Genomic DNA, 18,882 nt, shown 5'->3' on the forward strand with positions numbered 1-18,882 from the left:
CATCCAGTCACTGTCCAAAGCTTGCCGCCTCAACCTCCGCAACATCTCCAAGATACGTCCCTTCCTAACCAATGATGCCACAAAGCTTCTAATCCACTCCCTGGTCATCTCTCGTCTCGATTACTGCAACTCCATTCTCATTGGCTTACCTTTAAAAAGACTATCCCCCCTTCAGTCCATCATGAACGCTGCTGCCAGGCTCATCCACCTTGCAAACCGCTCTGTGTCTGCCAGCCCTCTTTGCCAATCCCTCCATTGGCTTCCACTCAACCAACAAATTAAATTCAAGCTACTAACCATAACCTACAAAGCCATCCATAACTTGGCGCCCAGCTACATCACTAATCTGGTCTCAAAATACCAACCAACTCGTTCTCTTCGTTCTTCCCAGGACCTCCTGCTCTCTAGCTCCCTTGTAACCACTTCCCATGCTCGCCTCCAGGACTTCTCCCAAGCTTCTCCCATCCTCTGGAATGCTCTACCCCCATCTGTCCGACTATCTCCAACTTTGACTACTTTCAGATGATCCCTGAAAACACATCTCTTCAGAGAAACCTATCTGGCAACCACCTAACAACTGTGCTCTTATTTTCTCCATCAGCCCATCCCCCCCAGTTATCACCTCTTGTATCTCTTGACCGTCCCTCTTAGATTGTAAGCTCTAACGAGCAGGGTCCTCTGATTCCTACTGTATTAAAGTGTATTGTATTTGTACTGGCTACTCTCAAGTTGTAAAGCGCTGCGTAAACTGTCAGCGCTATATAAATACTATATAATAATAATAAAATAGAAGACTCTGATCTTCTTACATGACTCAATGTTTGCAGACGTTTGGGACCTTCTCATTGTCCCCTGCTGGTTCCTGTAGATGAAGTGACTAAAACTTTTCTTTGAGGTTCAGGAAGGTGAAAAATCTGTATCTCCGTGGATGGAATCCTTTTATTGGCACCTACACTATATTAACAAAAGTATTGGGACGCCTCCCTTTACACGCACTGAACTTTAATGGCATCCCAATCTTAGTCCGTAGGCTTCAGTATTGAGTTGGCCCATCCTTTGCTGCTATAACAGCTTCAACTCTTCTGGGAAGCTTTAGGAGTGTGCCTATGGGAATGTTAGAGCATTCTTCCAGAAGGGCATTTTTGAGGTCAGGCACCGATGTTGGAGAGAAGGCCTGGCTTACACTCTGCGCTCTAATTCATCCCAAAGGTGTTGAGGTCAGGACTCTGCAGGCCAGTCAAGTTTCTCTACCCCAAACTTGCTCATTTCTGTCTTTATTGACTTTGCTTTGTGCACTGGTCCAAATAATTTGGAGGGGGGGGATTATGGCGTGGGGTTGTTTCTCAGGGGTTGGGCTTGGCCCCTTGGTTCCAGTGAAGGGAACTCTTAAGGCATCAGCATACCAAGACATTTTGGAAAATTTCATGCTCCCAGCTTTGTGGGAACAGTTTGGGAATGGCCCCTTCCTGTTCCAACATGACTGTGCACCAGTGCGCAAAGCAAGTTCCATAAAGACATGGATGAGCGAGTTTGGGGTGGAGGAACTTGACTGTAGAATGTATATAGTAGTTGAGGCACAGTAGTTGAGTTTAGGAAAAAAAAATAAAAATCTGTGTGTCCAGAGGCAGATTAGATGCTCTAAACAGGGTAAGTGCATGAGTTTTGGAGGAGAAAATATACATGCAAAACAAACACTATACATCCCAACAGTGCTGTATCTTGGCCAAGGCCAACAAGGCCCAGGCCTAGGGCAGCACTTTGAAGGGGGGCAGCAACAAAGCTCATGGGGCTGCATTGATATGCTGCCCTGATATATTGCACTGATGGCCACTGATGAGGCAGTACTGATGGGCTGCACTAATGGGCACTGAGAGGCTGCACTGGTGGCCACTGATGAGGCTGTACTGATGAGCAGCAATGAGGCTGCACCGATGAGCACTGTTAAGGCTGCACTGATGGGCACTGATGAAGTTGAACTTATGGGAACTGATGAGGCTGCACTGATGGGCACTGATAGACTGTGGTTGTGGTCTGTGGTTTACAGATGACAGGGCAGGTCATAAACAGGAAAGGGTGTGGCCTTTACAGGAAGGGTGGGTCATATTTAAATTAGGGGTGCCCAAGCTTAATCAGGCCTAGGGCAGCACAAAACCTAAATACACCACTGCATCCCAAATCAATATTTCCTGCATTTAAATAAAACAAACACAGGAGGCCCGTATAAATGAGGCTAACATTTCCTGTCTGCTCATTATTTCATTTGAATTTTTACAGTCATAATATTTGAATATTACTTTGATGATTGCTATTTATCATTTGGGGCTGGTTTACACTTGTGTGTATAGGAAATGCAGGTAAAAATTAATTTCCATTTTTTATCCATTTTTTATTGTGCATTTACCTACGTTTTTTTTTTTTGTTTGTTTTTTTTTTTTTTGGTTTTTTTTTTTTGGTTTTTTTACATATTGCATTTAGCTGCATTTTCTTTCTTGTGAGTTTGCATTCACTTTCCTGTGTCATTATTTCCTTTTCCTGTTTGTAGGTGCCACTGCACAGGCCAATGTCATAAGCCAATGTAAACTGTCACTATAATGTCACAATAAAACCATGCAAGCTGTCATTGTATGGGCCAATCATCTGCTCCTGACATCATTGCCCTAATATAGCCACATGATTATATTACAGCAATGATGTCATGGTCATCCCCCCTCCTTTGCATACATGGTGGGGGATTCCATGCAGTGACAGTTTCCTGGAGGGCTGGCTCAGGTGTTTTCCGACTAGGATCTGATCATGCCTGAGCTCAGAGAAGGATGTTAGTGCAGAAAGTCGGGGAAATCTCTACAACAGAGACCCTGAGAGCAATCAATTCCATTTTTTCTAGTAGAGTGTGTAAGATTAGAATCTCTATCAGTTTTGTATTACTGTCTAGTCCTGTTTGAGAGATTTCTCCCCGTTTTTTGTCCAGGTGATAGGTTTCAGACATAGGAGGATGTGAGGGGAAATCTCTTATAGCATTTAATCATGGCAGAGTATTATATTAGCTGGAGTGGGGCTTTAATCCCTTTCTGTCTTTTTATTTCTAATCATCCTCTCTGTAAAACCCACACATATGTTCATGTATCATTCTGTAATACTTATCATTCATCATATGGAACACACACATGCACTGTTATATAATATGCATGTATAATCTAGGTTGTATTCGAGAAATTCTACAAAATGCTATTTATTTCTTTAAGGCAGTTATGGTATTTTTTCTCTCAATTGATGCTAAATTATAGTCTTTCTTGTTTTCAATTTCTAGATTGGGATCATAACTCCTCCACAATCTGATTCCGAAGTACCAAATCATCAGGTACTTAAAGTAGAACTAGAGGCAAAACTTTTTTTTCTCAATTTGGATGGTGTAAAGGAAGGTTATACATTATAAACCCTGTCAGTTCTTTGGCCATCTGTGTCTCCACTAAGGGAGATTTCCCTTCACTTTGTGTCCCACAGACAAAACAGGAAGTGAAAGAAAATCATTCTTAAACTGATTGTAAAGTTTCAGGATTTGTTTTGTAAAAAATAACAAACATGTTATACTTACCTGCCCTGTGCAGTTGGTTTTGCAGCAGCCCAGATGCTCCTCTTCTCGTGTCCCTCTTCGGTGCCCCTTGCTCCTCTCTCCTGTCGAGTGCCACCACAGCAAGCAGCTTGCTATGGGTGTACCCGAACCGCAGCTCCGTGTGTCCATTCAGACATGGAGCCATGGCCCGACCCCGTCCACCTTTCTCCTGATTGGCTAATTGGCTTTGATTGACAGCAGTGGGAGCCAATGGCCCCACTGCTGTGTCTCAGCAGTCATGCACATCGCTGGATAGAGTGGGAGCTCAGGTAAGTATTAGAGGGGCTAAGGAGGGCTGCATTAGGATAAAAAAACCTTCTGACTTTACAACCACTTTAAGTGAGGGAATACCTGTTTGTCATCAGAACTAATGTGCCCATTGGAAGATTATCCCTCTATTACTGTTCTGGGAACAACCTAAAATTTGGGATTTTTTTTTAACTTTCACTTTTGGTGATAACGATAAACAGAACTAATAGAGGGGGTGAATCTCCCTAATGGGGGCACAGATAGCATCAGACACCTGCCAGGGGTTCTAATCCCTCTCCACTCTATCAAAAACTAAAAAAAGTTTTGCATTTAGTTATATTTTAACATTTAATGTTCTTGCTGGCTTTTTCCTGTTTGTCTCCTACCATGGAGTCTCACTTCTACAATAAAATGTAAAACATACTAATTCACCAGTCAATAGGCAAATGTCATTATAAAATTGAATTGATCCTCAGCATCGAGATCGGAATTCAATCATCCCCCGAAGCTGTACAGGCTTGCGCGTTTCGAGGCAGCGCCTCTTTTTCAGAGCATGCTAAGCCAATTAGGGTGGCATTCATTTTTAATGGCGTTTCAAACATGGTGCGGATTTATTGAGGCATATCCTCTATGGTAGATAGGCTCCATTCAGATTTGGCGTTTTGGGATCTCCCCTAAAACACGGTGCAGTTTTGTAGCGATTATTGCAGCAAACTGCAACGTGCAAAGCTTGTCACTAAAAAGGCTTCTGCAGCATTCTTTCTTCAACACACAGCATCACAATGTACAGATGGTTCCTGTTCTTACGTTGAGGTGTGATACAATGCAAGCGTGTTGTGCTGCGCTTTGTAGGCGCCTTGGTGCTTTTTAGTACCAATGTCAATGCTTAACACTGTGTTTCATGCATTGTTACAAGGCTGTGACGTTAACAGGTCCTTAAAGATGAACTGGACTTGCCTCCACCCGCAAATGCCATCTTTACCCGTTCTTCTTTCTTCACTCATCTTGATTGGCTGGGTTGTAAATCCTACGTAAGTGTAAAGAAAACATTAAAGTAACCCCAGATGCCCAAAAGGATCCCCCTGTTGCACTGTTCCCGTAGGGCTTGCTGTGTGATTACTTCTCAGGTCTCTGAATATCTGCAAACAGGTGTTTGGGGGGGGTTCACACATGCCTCCTTACTCCCGTTTGCTCGTAACTCAATAAACATTCTAGGGGATTTGGTTTTTTAATTTATTGTGGAACTTGGATGAGAGAAGGGAATAGTGGGATACTCCAACTTAACTATTCACAGTAGATAAGGACAACTCTCACTTGGCCTCACCCGATTACTTGTGGAAGCTGACACACTGCTTTAACCATACTGCCACTTCCATGTAAGAATGAAGTCTTCTGGTGGGCTCATCCCCTCGGGGACCCCCTCCTAGTTATCCTTAGGGGTGTCAGGGGCTCGCCGGAGCCCTTGTGCCCCAGATCTCTTCTATACCACTATTGTCGGATCTGGGAGGTGGTAGCGTCCAGGCTTCGGTGCCCTCCATTTCACACATTCACCCCTCTGTGGCATAACAGCGCATTACGCGAGTTCCTTTCCATCCCTGACCTGTCGATATGGAGCGGGAGGGGTATTCTTCTCCTTAGCCATATCTCCATGACCACTGGTCTGCGGTCTTACGAGGCCTTGCAGGATCAGTTTGCGATCCAGGGCCCCATGCACTACAGGTACTTACAGCTCTCCCATGCCTATAGATCTCAATTCCCTGATGGCCCTCCTGAGCTAGAATCGGTTACCACCCTTGAGATTGTTAAAAGTACAGCACCCAGTCACCTTATTTCCATGTTCTACTCTGAACTTCACACACCTTCCTCGACCACCTTGGCTTTTGCACTTAAGACCCGCTGGGAGCGCAGTGTAGGGGCCATGGAGGATGAGGAATGGGAGGATGCCCTGGAGACGTGCCGCAGAGTGTCGCCAAAACTGTCGGATCGCCTAACTCAGACCTTTATAATACACCAGGCTTATCTCACCCCACTTAGACTGTCCAAATATCACCCTGACTTGGTCCCTTCTTGTCCTATGTGTGGAGACCCTGACGCCTCCTTCTTTCATCTCTTGTGGAGCTGTCCCCAATTACAGACTCTATGGCAACAAGTAGTCACATTCCTCCATGACAAGATGGGGTCTCCTCTGCAACTCTCCCCTAAGGAGTGTCTCCTGGGGGTTTACCCAGATGGAGAGATGCCCAAATCCACTGTCATATTTCTTCAGGAAACTTTGTTTATAGTACGTAAACTGATAGCCAGGAGGTGGATGAGACCTACTCCTCCTACTCTAGGTTTGTGGATTAAGGAGGTTAATAGTGTCATCCCATTTCATAAACTTTTATATAAACATAGGGGGTGCCCTCAGAAGTTCAACAAGATTTGGGACAAATGGGTGCAGTGCCCTGATACGGCTCAGTAATGAAGTGGGTAACTATTTTATGTTGACCGCCCCTGGTAAATCAATATTTTCTGTTCGAGGGTTGGATCGACGGAGAGCCACTGACTACTGTTTTGTTTTTTACTATGTCTGTTCTGTCTCTCGGTGCTGATCATTTTGTATATTTGTATTTTTGTACCCCAATGTGTTCTGAACCTGATTGCAGTTTCAATGCACGGTTTATTTTTGTATTGTACCAAAAATTTCAATAAACCTCACTGTTTTGAAAAAAAAAGAATGAAGTCTTCTTGCTCTCTCTAGCAGCAGACTTGATGTGACTACTTTATCTTCAGGACACTCTCTAGCATGCCCCTGACTAACACCCGTCCACTGACTCTTCTAGCTGTAGGGATGGCCCTCACAGGACATGCCCCATGACACAGATCTGTACTCACAATAGGCAGATTCATATCCTTTCCAGTCCCTTAGAGTCAGCTCCGAAGGACATCAGGGTTCAGGTTCTCTCTAACTTCAGGCCCGCTTGTCTTCTATTTAAGGCCGCATGGCAGCTTCTAGAGAGGAGGGACAGCTTCCCCCTTCCTTCGGGACCCCGCTCTCCAGCTGAAGTCCAGGAGCACAAGTGCCCTTGGCATTTATAAAGTCACCCAGCATGCAACAAGGCACTTTCCTCTGCCAATTGCCAGGGTTGTAACAATGCCTGTGCCCTCACTTGTCAGGTTTCCTCCCACTGTCCAATATGTCTCCCTATTGGACCAGTGTGTAACATTCAGACAAGCTGAGCTGTACCTGAGCACCATGAGCAGACCTCACTAATAGATCCTGCTCCCTGGTAGGCAGAGAGCACTCTAAATTTGCCTGGCAATCTTCCGGTTAAGCAGAAAGACCCAAAAATGATTCTGTTTTCTAGCACCTACCTAGGAGGGTGCTACATCACTAATGTTACATTTTATGAAGAGTTTCTGTTCCCATCTATGACCTACCACTGCAGACCCCTAAAACATCTAAACTTCATAGCATTAGGAAAACATGAAAACCTTTGCTTCATCCCACAATGCAGTGCTCAGTGACCTATCACCTCACCCACCATGAGCATACAGTAGTTACGTACGTGTGTGGAAGCAGGTGCTCAGAAAAGTCATAGTTATAGGATCTTTTGGGGGCAAGGGCAATTTATTGGGTATGTAGCCATATACATTAAAGTGGACTTTTAAAAAATGAGCGTGAACATTTTTTCTGACGTGTCTTAATATACAGTAATTATATTATTTACCTTGGATTTAAGTGACTGCATCATCCTGCCATCCAGCACCTCAGTCCAGGAAGTAGATATTGGTCCTGAATGATGGTAGAACAAACATGGCTCTATTGTTCTGGAAAGAAAAGCAGATAAAGACATTGTCAGAGGGAGTAATCTCTGTGAGCGGCAATACATACATTTAAAGTACATCTGATATTAAAGAGCATCTTCAGTATTTTTTTTTTAATTAAAAGTCAGCTACAAATACTTTAGTTGCTGACTTTTATTAAACATACACTTACCAACCCAGGGATCCAGCACTGTCTTCACCTGGGCCAGTTCTTCGCCAGTCTTTGCGTCCCTGACACCGCCATCTTGACTGTGGGAAGCCAGTTGTGTTTTCCTGCTGCTTCAAAGCCAGTGAAAACTCCGGCTCTCTGCACTTTCTGAATGGTTCCACAGTCTTGTGGGACATGTGACGTGTCCAAGGAGGTTGCTTTTTAGGAGAAGGGGGGGGGGGGGTCTGTGTCAGTTTACACTATTTTTACCTAGTCGAGAAGTTGGAGTGGGTACTTGTTAATTGGTAAAAGGTACTCACTAAAAAGAAAAAGTTGCAATTGTAGTAGAGGCAGAGTTGTATTAAGTACTCGAAACCCATACTTGAGTAAAAGTACAAGTGCTCGATCAAAAAGTGACTTGAGTAGAAGTACTAAAGTATTCAACATTTTTTGTACTTAAGTATTGCAAGTAGTTTTTTTTTAAATTTTGCTACTCAAGTACTGAAAGTAAAAGTACCAGTAGTTTTGAAAAAAAAATTGCTACTCAAGTACTGAAAGTAAGAGTACAAGTACTGTGTTATGTAATTATTAAAGAAAGAAGTCAAAAGTTTGAACATCATATTGTTTTTTATTATTTCAAATGCAGCTTTTAATTATACATACAGTAGCTTTTATTTTCGAATGCGCTGATAATACACGTTTTGAGCTTCATGAAACCTGCCATCTACTGTTCTGGCAGTGGTAATTATTATAATAGTAACGAGTAACTATGCAGCACAAAAAAAAAATATCGGAGTAGAAGTATTGAAATCATTGAAAAAATGTAGTGAAGTAAAAGTGGAAGTAGGAGAAAAAAATTCTACTCTAGGAAAGTACAGATACCGCCTTTCGGTACTTAAGTACAGTAGTGAATTAGTTCTACTTAGTTACTATACATCTCTGAGTAGAGGAGGGGGAAGTAGGAGGATAAGTGGAACTTTCACTTTCAAGTAAAGTTCTGCTCTGAGTCCATTTTATTGAGGGTGCTAGTTATACTTTTAAACAAGAATTGGGCAAGCTTTAAGCTGCAGGCAATGCTAAAGTTATCAGCAGCTAAAAGCTAAGCTGCAGGCAATGCTAAAGTTATCAGCAGCTAAAAGCTTGTTTAAAGTGACTCTGTGATAAAAAATAAATAAAAATTAAAAAAAATGTTTCAGCTAGGAAAAAGGCGCCATATGATGTCTGCTGTTGCTTTCCTAACACTCCTTGCCTCCTGCTCTGGCCCTGAAATTAGAACTGAAGGCAAAACTTTTAGAAAAGGTTAAGTTTTTTGCCATTGGGGAGATTGCCCTGTACTTCCTGTCCCAGAGCCACAACAGGAAGTTAGAGGAAATTCCTCCAAAGTGAAGGAAGATCTGTGTGGGTCACCAGAACTACTGTCACCGTTTGAAGATTACTCATCTATTAGTGCTTCGGTCACCACTCAAATTTGGGGTTTTCTTTTAGTACCTGCATACTTTATAATGGTCAACAGGACATATAGAGAGGGAATTCCCCTATTGGGGACACAGACAGTAGTAGGAACCATTCAGGTGTTCCAATCCCTCTCCACTTTTTTCAAAACTAAAAAAAAATATGTTTTGCTTTCAGTTATACTTGAACCTCACTGAAAAAAACATCTATGTTTTTACTTTCTGAAACTTGAAACATGCACAAAGCTTGCAAAAGGTGAACCTCTCTCTTGCTGCCCACATAATGCATATGTGTGGCTGCAAAGAGAGGGGCTTTAGCACCCACTTGCCACACATAGACTTCCATGCATAGCTGAGTTTTCTGGAATGAGAGCACTTTCACTGAATTCTCCCAACACAATGTCTGAGCTGTCTCCTTATAATGGGGAGCAGGCAGGATGTGCTCCCAATCATTTAACCACTGTGACAGCCAATAACAATGGTCATGTAATATGGGAAATCTGTCTTGCTTCCCTTGGGCATATAGACCCACATAAAGAGATGCCAGAGCTGGGCAGGAAGGGGTTAGGTAAGCTCTTCCTGTCCCCAATTGACAGTGCCTGAGCCTTGTAGTTGGCTAATCAGATCCCAAGTGCAGTATTTTGGGGAGCCAGAAAAAGTTGTTATATGTACCCCATACCATGATGTACTAAGTTTTTCAGAGGCATAAAGTGGTGGATCAGGTCAGTGGGAGGAGATGAACAATACTGAACAAGCACCATATGATTTGTGCTGTTGCCACTAGGTAGGTATTTAAAGGGTCTTACTATTTATTAGCTGCAAGTACACCATTCAAGTACAACATTTTAAGTACAGTGAAGAGATATTGCAGGAGATAGTCAGGAGGTAGGCTGGAAGGTGGAAAAAAGAAAAAAAAAAAAAAGGTAAGATTTGTTTTTAAATAATTTAAATTTTTTTTTTTCTCCTCTTTAAAATGGCAGACTTGGTTCAGTGCAGGAATTGTTGTGCATTTATTTCATGTTCCACTCTTTGGAGATTCGGATACTGTCAGATCTGTAGACAATTCTCCTTACTGCAGCAGGAAATTGCATTTTTGAAATCAGAGATATTTAAATTATCTGTTAAACAAACTCCAGCTGGGACTGCTGCAATGCCACTGCCACAGAGGACCCCAAGAAATGGCAGATGGGTTACTGTAGGTTCTGGAAGACTTAAAGTGGTGGATAGAAGACATGTCCCACAGTCGGTGGTTCTCCATAATTCATTTGCAACACTCTCAGAATGTAAGGACAACATGGATATGGACTCAAGCACAGAGGGTGAGAAACCATCGACTCCTATGTCTAATGTATGCAAGACTGCAGCCAAGGACAAAAAAGATAAAGTGAAGTCTCAAAGGAAGCAGCTGTTGCTGGGTGATTCAATCATAAGAAGTGTGGAGCTTAAAGAAAATGGTTTTGTGAGATGTCTCCCTGGTGCTCCTGCTAGACGAGATAGAAGACGTATTATTAATATTGTTAAGCAAGCAAAGCAGGAAGGGGACGTGGATGTTCTTGTCCATCTAGGGACAAATGACCTGGCTTGCAATGAAGTGTCAGAGGTGAAAAAATCTTTTATCACACTTGGTAATGACGTACAGGATTTTGCATCCACGATTTCATTTTCTGAAGTTCTGCCTGTGCATAATGTTCAGAATGATAGGCAGAGGCGCATAAAGGAGTTCAACATATGGCTTAGTAAATGGTGTCAAGAGCAAGGATTTGGCTTTGTTTCTCATGATAGCTCTACTTGGAATAGAAAGGAACTGTACAAAAAAGATGGTTTGCATCTTTCTCTCAAAGGATCAAATGTACTTAGTGAACAACTCAAAGAATTTGCGAAAGAGTATTTAAACTAGGAAGGGGGGGCAAAAGAGTGGAAATACAAGAGTCCAATTGCCCCCCGAAACAATGCCAGAACAGGTCAGAAGCACAGAGGTTAAGAAATGATAAGCTCAGAGTCCTGTCCACAAATGCTCGCAGTTTAGGTAAAAAAATCAATGAACTTGGGTCAATAATGGCATCTGAGAATGTAGATTTAGTGGCTGTTACGGAGACATGGTTTAATGAAAGAAATGACTGGGACATAACCATACCAGGGTACTCTTTATACAGAAGAGACAGAGAAGGCAAGAAAGGAGGAGGAGTGGCCCTGTATGTGAAAGATAGCATTAAATCTAACCTAATACAAGTTGGTGAGGCCAACATAGAGTCAGTTTGGGTTACGTTGCAGTTTGCTAATCATGCAGTAACTCGTGTAGGTGTGATAAATAGACCACCTGGTCAAGTTAAAGAACTAGATGATCTACTAGTTGAAGAAATAGCTAAAATGACAATGAAAGGAGAAGTTATCATTATGGGAGATTTCAATCTTCCAGATATAAACTGGAAAACCAAAAAAGCAAGTTCTACCAGGTGTACAGATATTCTAAATTCCCTACTGGGGTTGTCTCTGCAACAAGTGGTTGAGGAGCCAACCCGGAGGGAGGCCATTTTGGATTTGGTATTCACAAATGGGGATTCGGTATATGATGTCATTGTAGGCGAAACCTTGGGATCTAGTGATCACCAGTCAGCGTGGTTTAATATAAGAACTGTGAAAGAGTCACACCACACAAAAACAAAAGTTTTAGATTTTAGAAAAACACACTTTTCAAAAATGAAATTAGTCATAAATGAGTCCTTATCAGACAGGAACGGATTACATAGAGTCCAGGAGAAATGGGACTACTTAAAAGGTACATTATTGAAGGCAACAGAAAATTGCATTAGACTTGTCAGTAAAAGCAAAAAAAGGAAGAGACCACTGTGGTACTCAGCAGAAGTGGCCCAAATCATTAAAAATAAAAAGCTAGCATTTTGTAATTATAAAAAAACCCAGAGCAATGAAGATAAGGAAATCTACAAGATTAGGCAGAAAGAGGCCAAGCAAGTTATAAGAACTTCTAAAGCGCAGGCAGAAGAAAAACTAGCTCAGTCTATGAAAAAGGGGGATAAGACATTCTTCAGATATATAAATGAAAAAAGGAAATTAAAACAAGGAATAACTAAATTAAAAACAAAGGACGGAAGGTATGTAGAAGAGAATAAAGGGCTAGCCAACTGCCTTAATGAATACTTCTGTTCAGTTTTTAACAGAAGAAAAAGAAGGAGAAGGACCTCCACTCGAAAGGATGACTAATGAATCATTTGATGCATGTGTCTTTACAGAGGAAGACGTTCTAAGATTGCTGTCTAAAGTGAAGACAAATAAGTCACAGGGTCCTGATGAGATACACCCAAAATTATTAAAAGAGCTTAGTGGTGAGCTGGCAAAACCATTAACAGATTTATTTAACCAATCATTAGTAACAGGAGTCGTCCCGGAAGATTGGAAATTGGCAAATGTCGTGCCCATTCACAAGAAAGGTAGTAGGGAGGAATCGAGCAACTATAGACCAGTGAGTCTGACATCAATAGTAGGCAAATTAATGGAAACCCTATTAAAGGATAGGATTGTGGAACATCTTAAATCCCATGGATTGCAAGATGAAAAACAACATGGGTTTACTTCAGGGAGATCATGTCAAACAAATCTTATAGATTTTTTTGACTGGGTGACTAAAATAATAGACGGTGGAGGTGCAGTAGACATTGCATATCTAGATTTTAGTAAGGCTTTTGACACTGTCCCACATAGAAGACTTATCAATAAACTGCAGTCATTGAGCATGGACTCCCATATTGTTGAGTGGATTAGGCAGTGGCTGAGTGACAGACAACAAAAGGTTGTAGTCAATGGAGAACATTCAGAACAAGGTCATGTTACCAGTGGGGTACCTCAGGGATCTGTACTGGGACCAATTTTGTTTAATATCTTCATAAGTGATATTGCAAAAGGCCTCGATGGTAAGGTTTGTCTTTTTGCTGATGACACAAAGATATGTAACAGGGTTGATGTTCCTGGAGGGAAACGCCAAATGGAAAAGGATTTAGGAAAACTAGAAGAATGGTCAGAACTCTGGCAACTGAAATTTAATGTGGATAAGTGCAAGATAATGCACCTGGGGCGTAAAAACCCAAGGGCAGAATATAGAATATTTGACACAGTCCTGACCTCAGTATCTGAGGAAAGGGATTTAGGAGTAATTATTTCAGAAGACTTAAAGGTGGGAAGACAATGTAATAGAGCAGCACGAAATGCCAGCAGAATGCTTGGATGTATAGGGAGAGGTATAAACAGTAGAAAGAGAGAAGTGCTTATGCCGCTGTACAGAACACTGGTGAGACCTCACTTGGAGTATTGTGCGCAGTACTGGAGGTCATATCTCCAGAAGGATATAGATACTCTAGAGAGAGTTCAGAGAAGAGCTACTAAACTAGTACATGGATTGCAGGAAAAAACTTACCAGGAAAGGTTAAAGGACCTTAACATGTATAGCTTGGAAAAAAGAAGAGACAGAGGGGATATGATAGAAACTTTTAAATACATAAAGGGAATCAACTCGGTAAAGGAGGAGAGCATATTTAAAAGAAGAAAAACTACCACAAGAGGACACAGTTTTAAATTAGAGGGGCAAAGGTTTAAAAGTAATATGAGGAAGTATTACTTTACTGAGAGAGTAGTGGATGCATGGAATAACCTTCCTGCAGAAGTGGTAGCTGCAAATACAGTGAAGGAGTTTAAGCATGCATGGGATAGGCATAAGGCTATCCTTCATACAAGATAGGGCCAGGGACTATTCATAGGATTCAGATATATTGGGCAGACTAGATGGGCCAAATGGTTCTTATCTGCAGACACATTCTATGTTTCTATGTTTCTATTAATTTTCTATACATGGTAAAAAGAGGGTCAGGAATGATAGGCATTCTTTTTAGATCTTAGGAAAGCTGTTCAACTCTTGTTAAATACGCCCAGTCTTTCCCATTTTTTGCTTCATGTACTTGTCATGCGTTAGCTGTCACTGTACTCAGTACCTCTTTGGTTTCCTGCCATTCACAGAGTAACGATGATGAGTGCTCAGTGTGTAGGGATGGTGGAGAGCTATTATGCTGTGATGGCTGTCCTCGTTCTTTTCATCTAACGTGTCTGGTACCACCACTTAGCCACATTCCAAGGTACACAATTCACAATCTAATTTACGTTTCAGTCATCTTTTAATTGCTATAAAACACAAATACCATATTGTCTGCCTTTGTGTAATGCTTTTTTTACAGAAATATTTTTGATTTTGAATTTAAAGTATAACTAAAGGCAACATTTTTTTTTCTAGTTTTGAATAGAGTGGAGAGGGATTAGAACGATTGTCAGTTTTTATTGCCGTCTGTGCCCCCATTAAGGAGATTCATACTCTCTCTTTGTCCTGTTTACCATAATCATTGAAAGTGAAAGTAAAAGAAAATCCTACATTTTGGGTTGTACCCAAAAAAGTAGTACAAAGGAAATCTTCCAATGGGGACACTAGTTCTGGTGACCTGGGGGTCCCCAAGGAATTCCCTTTATTTTAAGGGATTTCATCTCACTTCACGTTTCGCTATGGGACAGGAAATTAAGGGAAATCTCTGCAATGGGACAGACAGATGGCAATAAAAAATCTGACAGGAGTTATACCCCTCTCTTGCTCTATCCAAAATGAAAAAAAAAAAAAAGTTTTACCTATACTTTAGTTCTACTTTAAGTCAAATTGGATCTGTCTGTACATTAAGGACAATAATTCTGTCCTTTCCTCACTCTGTACTGTTAGAGGCCTACCCTCTTTTTAATATGTCTTTAGTTTCTTTTTGGAGCACATGTAAGTGCTCTTGCTATACATATTATGATTATTTGACCTATCTGATGTTTATCTGTTATGATCTGCACAACTTTTGGATTAAAACTTTCTACAATCTGCAAGATGTCATTTAAACTGAGTAACTGTCTGCTAATTCTACTAAGACTGTAAGTTACAGCTATCTTGCCCCTACTGGATCAGTTATGGAGATCACAGTTTCAGTGCTTAGATTGTGGAGGCAGACCAGTCTTAGAACAGGCCCCCAGTGCAAAAAATAAACTGGTTATATTGTTAAGAGCTTCAAGATCCTCAAAAGTGGGACATTTGTCTAATATGCAAGTACTGACTGTCTGTTAGAAGTCACACTGAGCCCTGCCCTTGTCTGTCTCTAGTATCTCATGATTTCTTCACCACTTGCAATAGGCAGCCCCATCAGTTATGAGGTATGGGATGGGGCAGGTTAGAATTCTGAGAGTCCATACAGAATAATTTTATATATGGTGTGTGTATGTGTGGTCCATAAGTATTATTCTCTTCCTTGTTTCCCTATTAGTGGTACATGGAGATGTGGATCATGCAATACAGAAGGAGAAATACCACCTGAACAAAGGAACAATGCTGAACCTGAAGTCTCATTGATGTCAGTAAGTATCAGATGATTCAGATTCAGCACTGGCCTCTACTGTACATTTACTAGAACAGACATACTGGATCATGATGTCACTGCGCCCCGCCTCTACACCTTGTTAAATCAGAGAATGCTTTGTGTTCATTGAGAAGTGCAAAGCATTCCCTAAACAACGCCTGCACCCAATGCCCGAACTCCTGTGTGGGCAATGCCCCTGGGCAGTTGGGGACCTGGAAGCTAGTGGAGATCACATGAGTAGGGGTGCCTGCTATACTGATTTTCAGCTTCTAGGGTCCCACAGGTATCATACATCCATAGTTACATTGGTCCAAGCTGGACCAATATAACTATGTACAGTAAAAATATCAATACCTGGAATTAATTTTAAATATACTGTATTGCAGCTTACCAATTGTTAAATGTAGTGCCTGCATTCATTATTTTTTATAGACTTTTTTCCTTGTTTTTCAAGCAGTAAGTCTGTTTTTTTTTTTTTTTAAGTACCTTTAAAGCGGAACTTAAGTCTTCTTATAACAGACTGCGAGCAACAAAAACACTTACCTGCCTGCTCGCTTTCTTCTGCGGTATGTAAACTGAGCTGCGCATGTGCAGTTCCGCTTACGACTGTCCTGTGTGCTGGGATGACTGACTCCTGTACATATGCAAGAGTTACATCATCCTAGGCTGGCCAATGGAGATACCCAAAGACTGGCACCTGGAAAGAACATGCTAGTGCCGGCCAGGGACCCAGACTTTTAGAAAAGAGGTAGGTTTATACTTTTGATCCACTTTAAAAAAACAAACTGTATATATATATATATTTATTTTTTTTTTACATTTTAATTTTTTTTTTTTTTTTTTTGATATTCAATGCAGTATTAAACCCAAAAATTTAATATATTACAGCTTGCCAATCTTTAGATGTGGTGTCTAAATTTGTTTTCTTTTTTAGGCTTTTCCCCCCTCTGTTTTCGCCTGGTGATCTGTCCAGTAACACACCTCCTGTATTGGAGTGCCTCTGCTCTAGATGAAGGAGAACAGGGGGCACCTTTGGACAAAGGCATTGTTAGTCTGGGGGCAGTAGTGTTTCCAACCTACTAGATTGAAATTTACTGACACAACATTCAAAATTTAGGGTCCATGTACACGGGACGTTGTTAAAAGTCCCTTTGAATGCTGGAATTTTTAGGATGTTTGAAACGTCCGTTCGGTCGCGTTTGTACCCGCGTTTAGCGGGCGTTTGCGGGCATTTGCGTTTAGAACTGTTCCTAGAGGTCAAAAAAATGATTCCCCTTTAAAATGGAAAAACACGAACGCTAAACGCGGGTCATCGCGTTCGGTCGCGTTTGGACGCGTTCGGTCGCGTTTTTGCGTTTGAAACGCCGGGAAACACACGTTCGAATGCAAATAATTGCGTTCTAAAAAAAGTCCCTGAACGCAACTGCCCGCAAACGACCGCAAACGACCTGGTGTAAATGGACAGATAAGATAAAATGTAGATGGGTTCAGGGGCTTCTAAAAAAAACGCCCAACTGCTCCTAAACGGCCATTTCCAGCATCCCGTGTACATGGAGCCTTACTGTTTTGTTTTTTGTTTAAGTTATTACTGGCATTTATAAAAGTTACAAAGTTACAGTTTTACTGTAATTGCAAATTTTAGTATTTAAGCTTCAAACAAGTACAATATGCAATTAGCAATGTGATTTAGGTTAGATGTTAAGGCAAAAAACATATTTCTTTTATTTTCGATATAGTAAGTAAGCAGCTCAGGGACAGGACTCAGGAGGGCAAGAAATTAGAACGGGCAGGCACACACACGTGAAACTGACTCTTAGAGTGACACTGACAGCAGTGTGCTGCAGCACAGATGATGATGAGACCTCACCGACACGGCATGTCCCCTCCTGAGTCACAGTGACAATCTTTGTCCACACCAGGTGGTCCCTTTAGTCCACTCTAGTCTAAACAGCACTGACAGTCCCGCTCCTGGCATGCCTTGCTCCCATCCCGCTGACCCGCACACGAGGCTCTCTCTGCTTGGCTCCCTTGCACCATGACATCACACAACACGCTCAGGCACCGACTCCACCAAACCTGCCCCCTGCCGGAGCCACCTGAACACACTGTAGCAGATGCCACAGCCATATTTTTTACTGGCAACCTTTTTTGGCACTGGCATTTACTGGCAGGAGAAAAATGCCTGTTTTTTACTGTCTGCCAGTGAAAATACTGACGGTTGGCAAGACTGAGGGGAAGGTAGTCTTGGATGGACTAGCAGATTTAAATCCACACTACCACACTGAATTAAAATTCTAGCTCACACTTTATAGGCAATTACAGAAAACAGCATATTTTTTTTCCATTTGGGATAAAGGTTTTACATTGTAAGCACCTCTGTCAGTAGTAAATGGTTTGCCTCATCCCTGTAAACTGATACATCTGCAGAAGAGTTTATTCTTTTGAAAAATAACAGAATTACTGGCCTGATCACCAGATAAAAATAAAAGAAAAAAAGCCTTAAAAAGAAGACTGATGCAGACATCACATCTAAAAATTGGTAAGCTGCAATATAAAAGCTGCAATATAATAAATGTTTGCGTAGTGACGTAGGACTACGAAGGACGCAAAGTGACGTAGGACTACGATGGCAAACTTTGCGGTAGTATACCAGGATGATGCCTCTAGCTAGAGACACCATCCCGGTACCGTGGTTTAGAGCCGACGGTCGGCTTTCCGTCGGTAATGACCGATGCGGCTCGGGAGCCGCTCGATCCTTACCCGGGTGAGCGGGAGGGGACGTCCCACTGGGAGCCCCGAGCACCCAGCCGGCACGTCCGCCAGCTGGATGGAGTCCCGATCAAAGCCGGAAACGGCTTTGATCGGGTCTCCGATGATGTAACCCGGAGGCGGCGTCCATGACGTCACTTCCGGGTTACTGTGCTGCAAAAGGCGGCAATCTTAAAAAACGGCTGCATGCAAAAACGCAGTTTTCTGCGTTTTGCATACATGGCAGTGTAGTGGAGGGGTCTAGGGTCTTTTAGACCCTCGATCCCTCCATAAAGAGTACCTGTCACTGCATATTGGTGTCACAAGGCATGTTTACATTGCTTGTGACAGCAATAAAAGTGATCAGATTTTTTTTAAAAAAAAAACCTGTAATAAAGTTAAAAAAAAAAATAAAATAAATAGGGGGAAAAA

The 18,882-nt window shown here is 41.9% G+C and overlaps 1 protein-coding gene across 1 annotated transcript in view; it reads left to right on the top strand.

Annotated features, from left to right (window-relative positions):
* The window catches only part of LOC309550441 (autoimmune regulator-like), a gene marked incomplete at its 5' end in the record, with an annotated part of 54,479 nt that overhangs the window by 17,551 nt on the left and 18,046 nt on the right, over window positions 1–18,882 (top strand). Inside the window, 3 exons of the mRNA XM_082250820.1 lie at window positions 3,308–3,358; window positions 14,288–14,403; window positions 15,610–15,700. Of these exons, the coding sequence (XP_082106946.1) occupies window positions 3,308–3,358; window positions 14,288–14,403; window positions 15,610–15,700 (258 nt within the window). The remainder of the gene's footprint in view (window positions 1–3,307; window positions 3,359–14,287; window positions 14,404–15,609; window positions 15,701–18,882) is intronic.

This window comes from Pelophylax lessonae (assembly GCF_965119305.1).
Source record: "Pelophylax lessonae genome assembly, chromosome: 3".
In the NCBI taxonomy this organism is placed as follows: domain Eukaryota; kingdom Metazoa; phylum Chordata; class Amphibia; order Anura; family Ranidae; genus Pelophylax; species Pelophylax lessonae.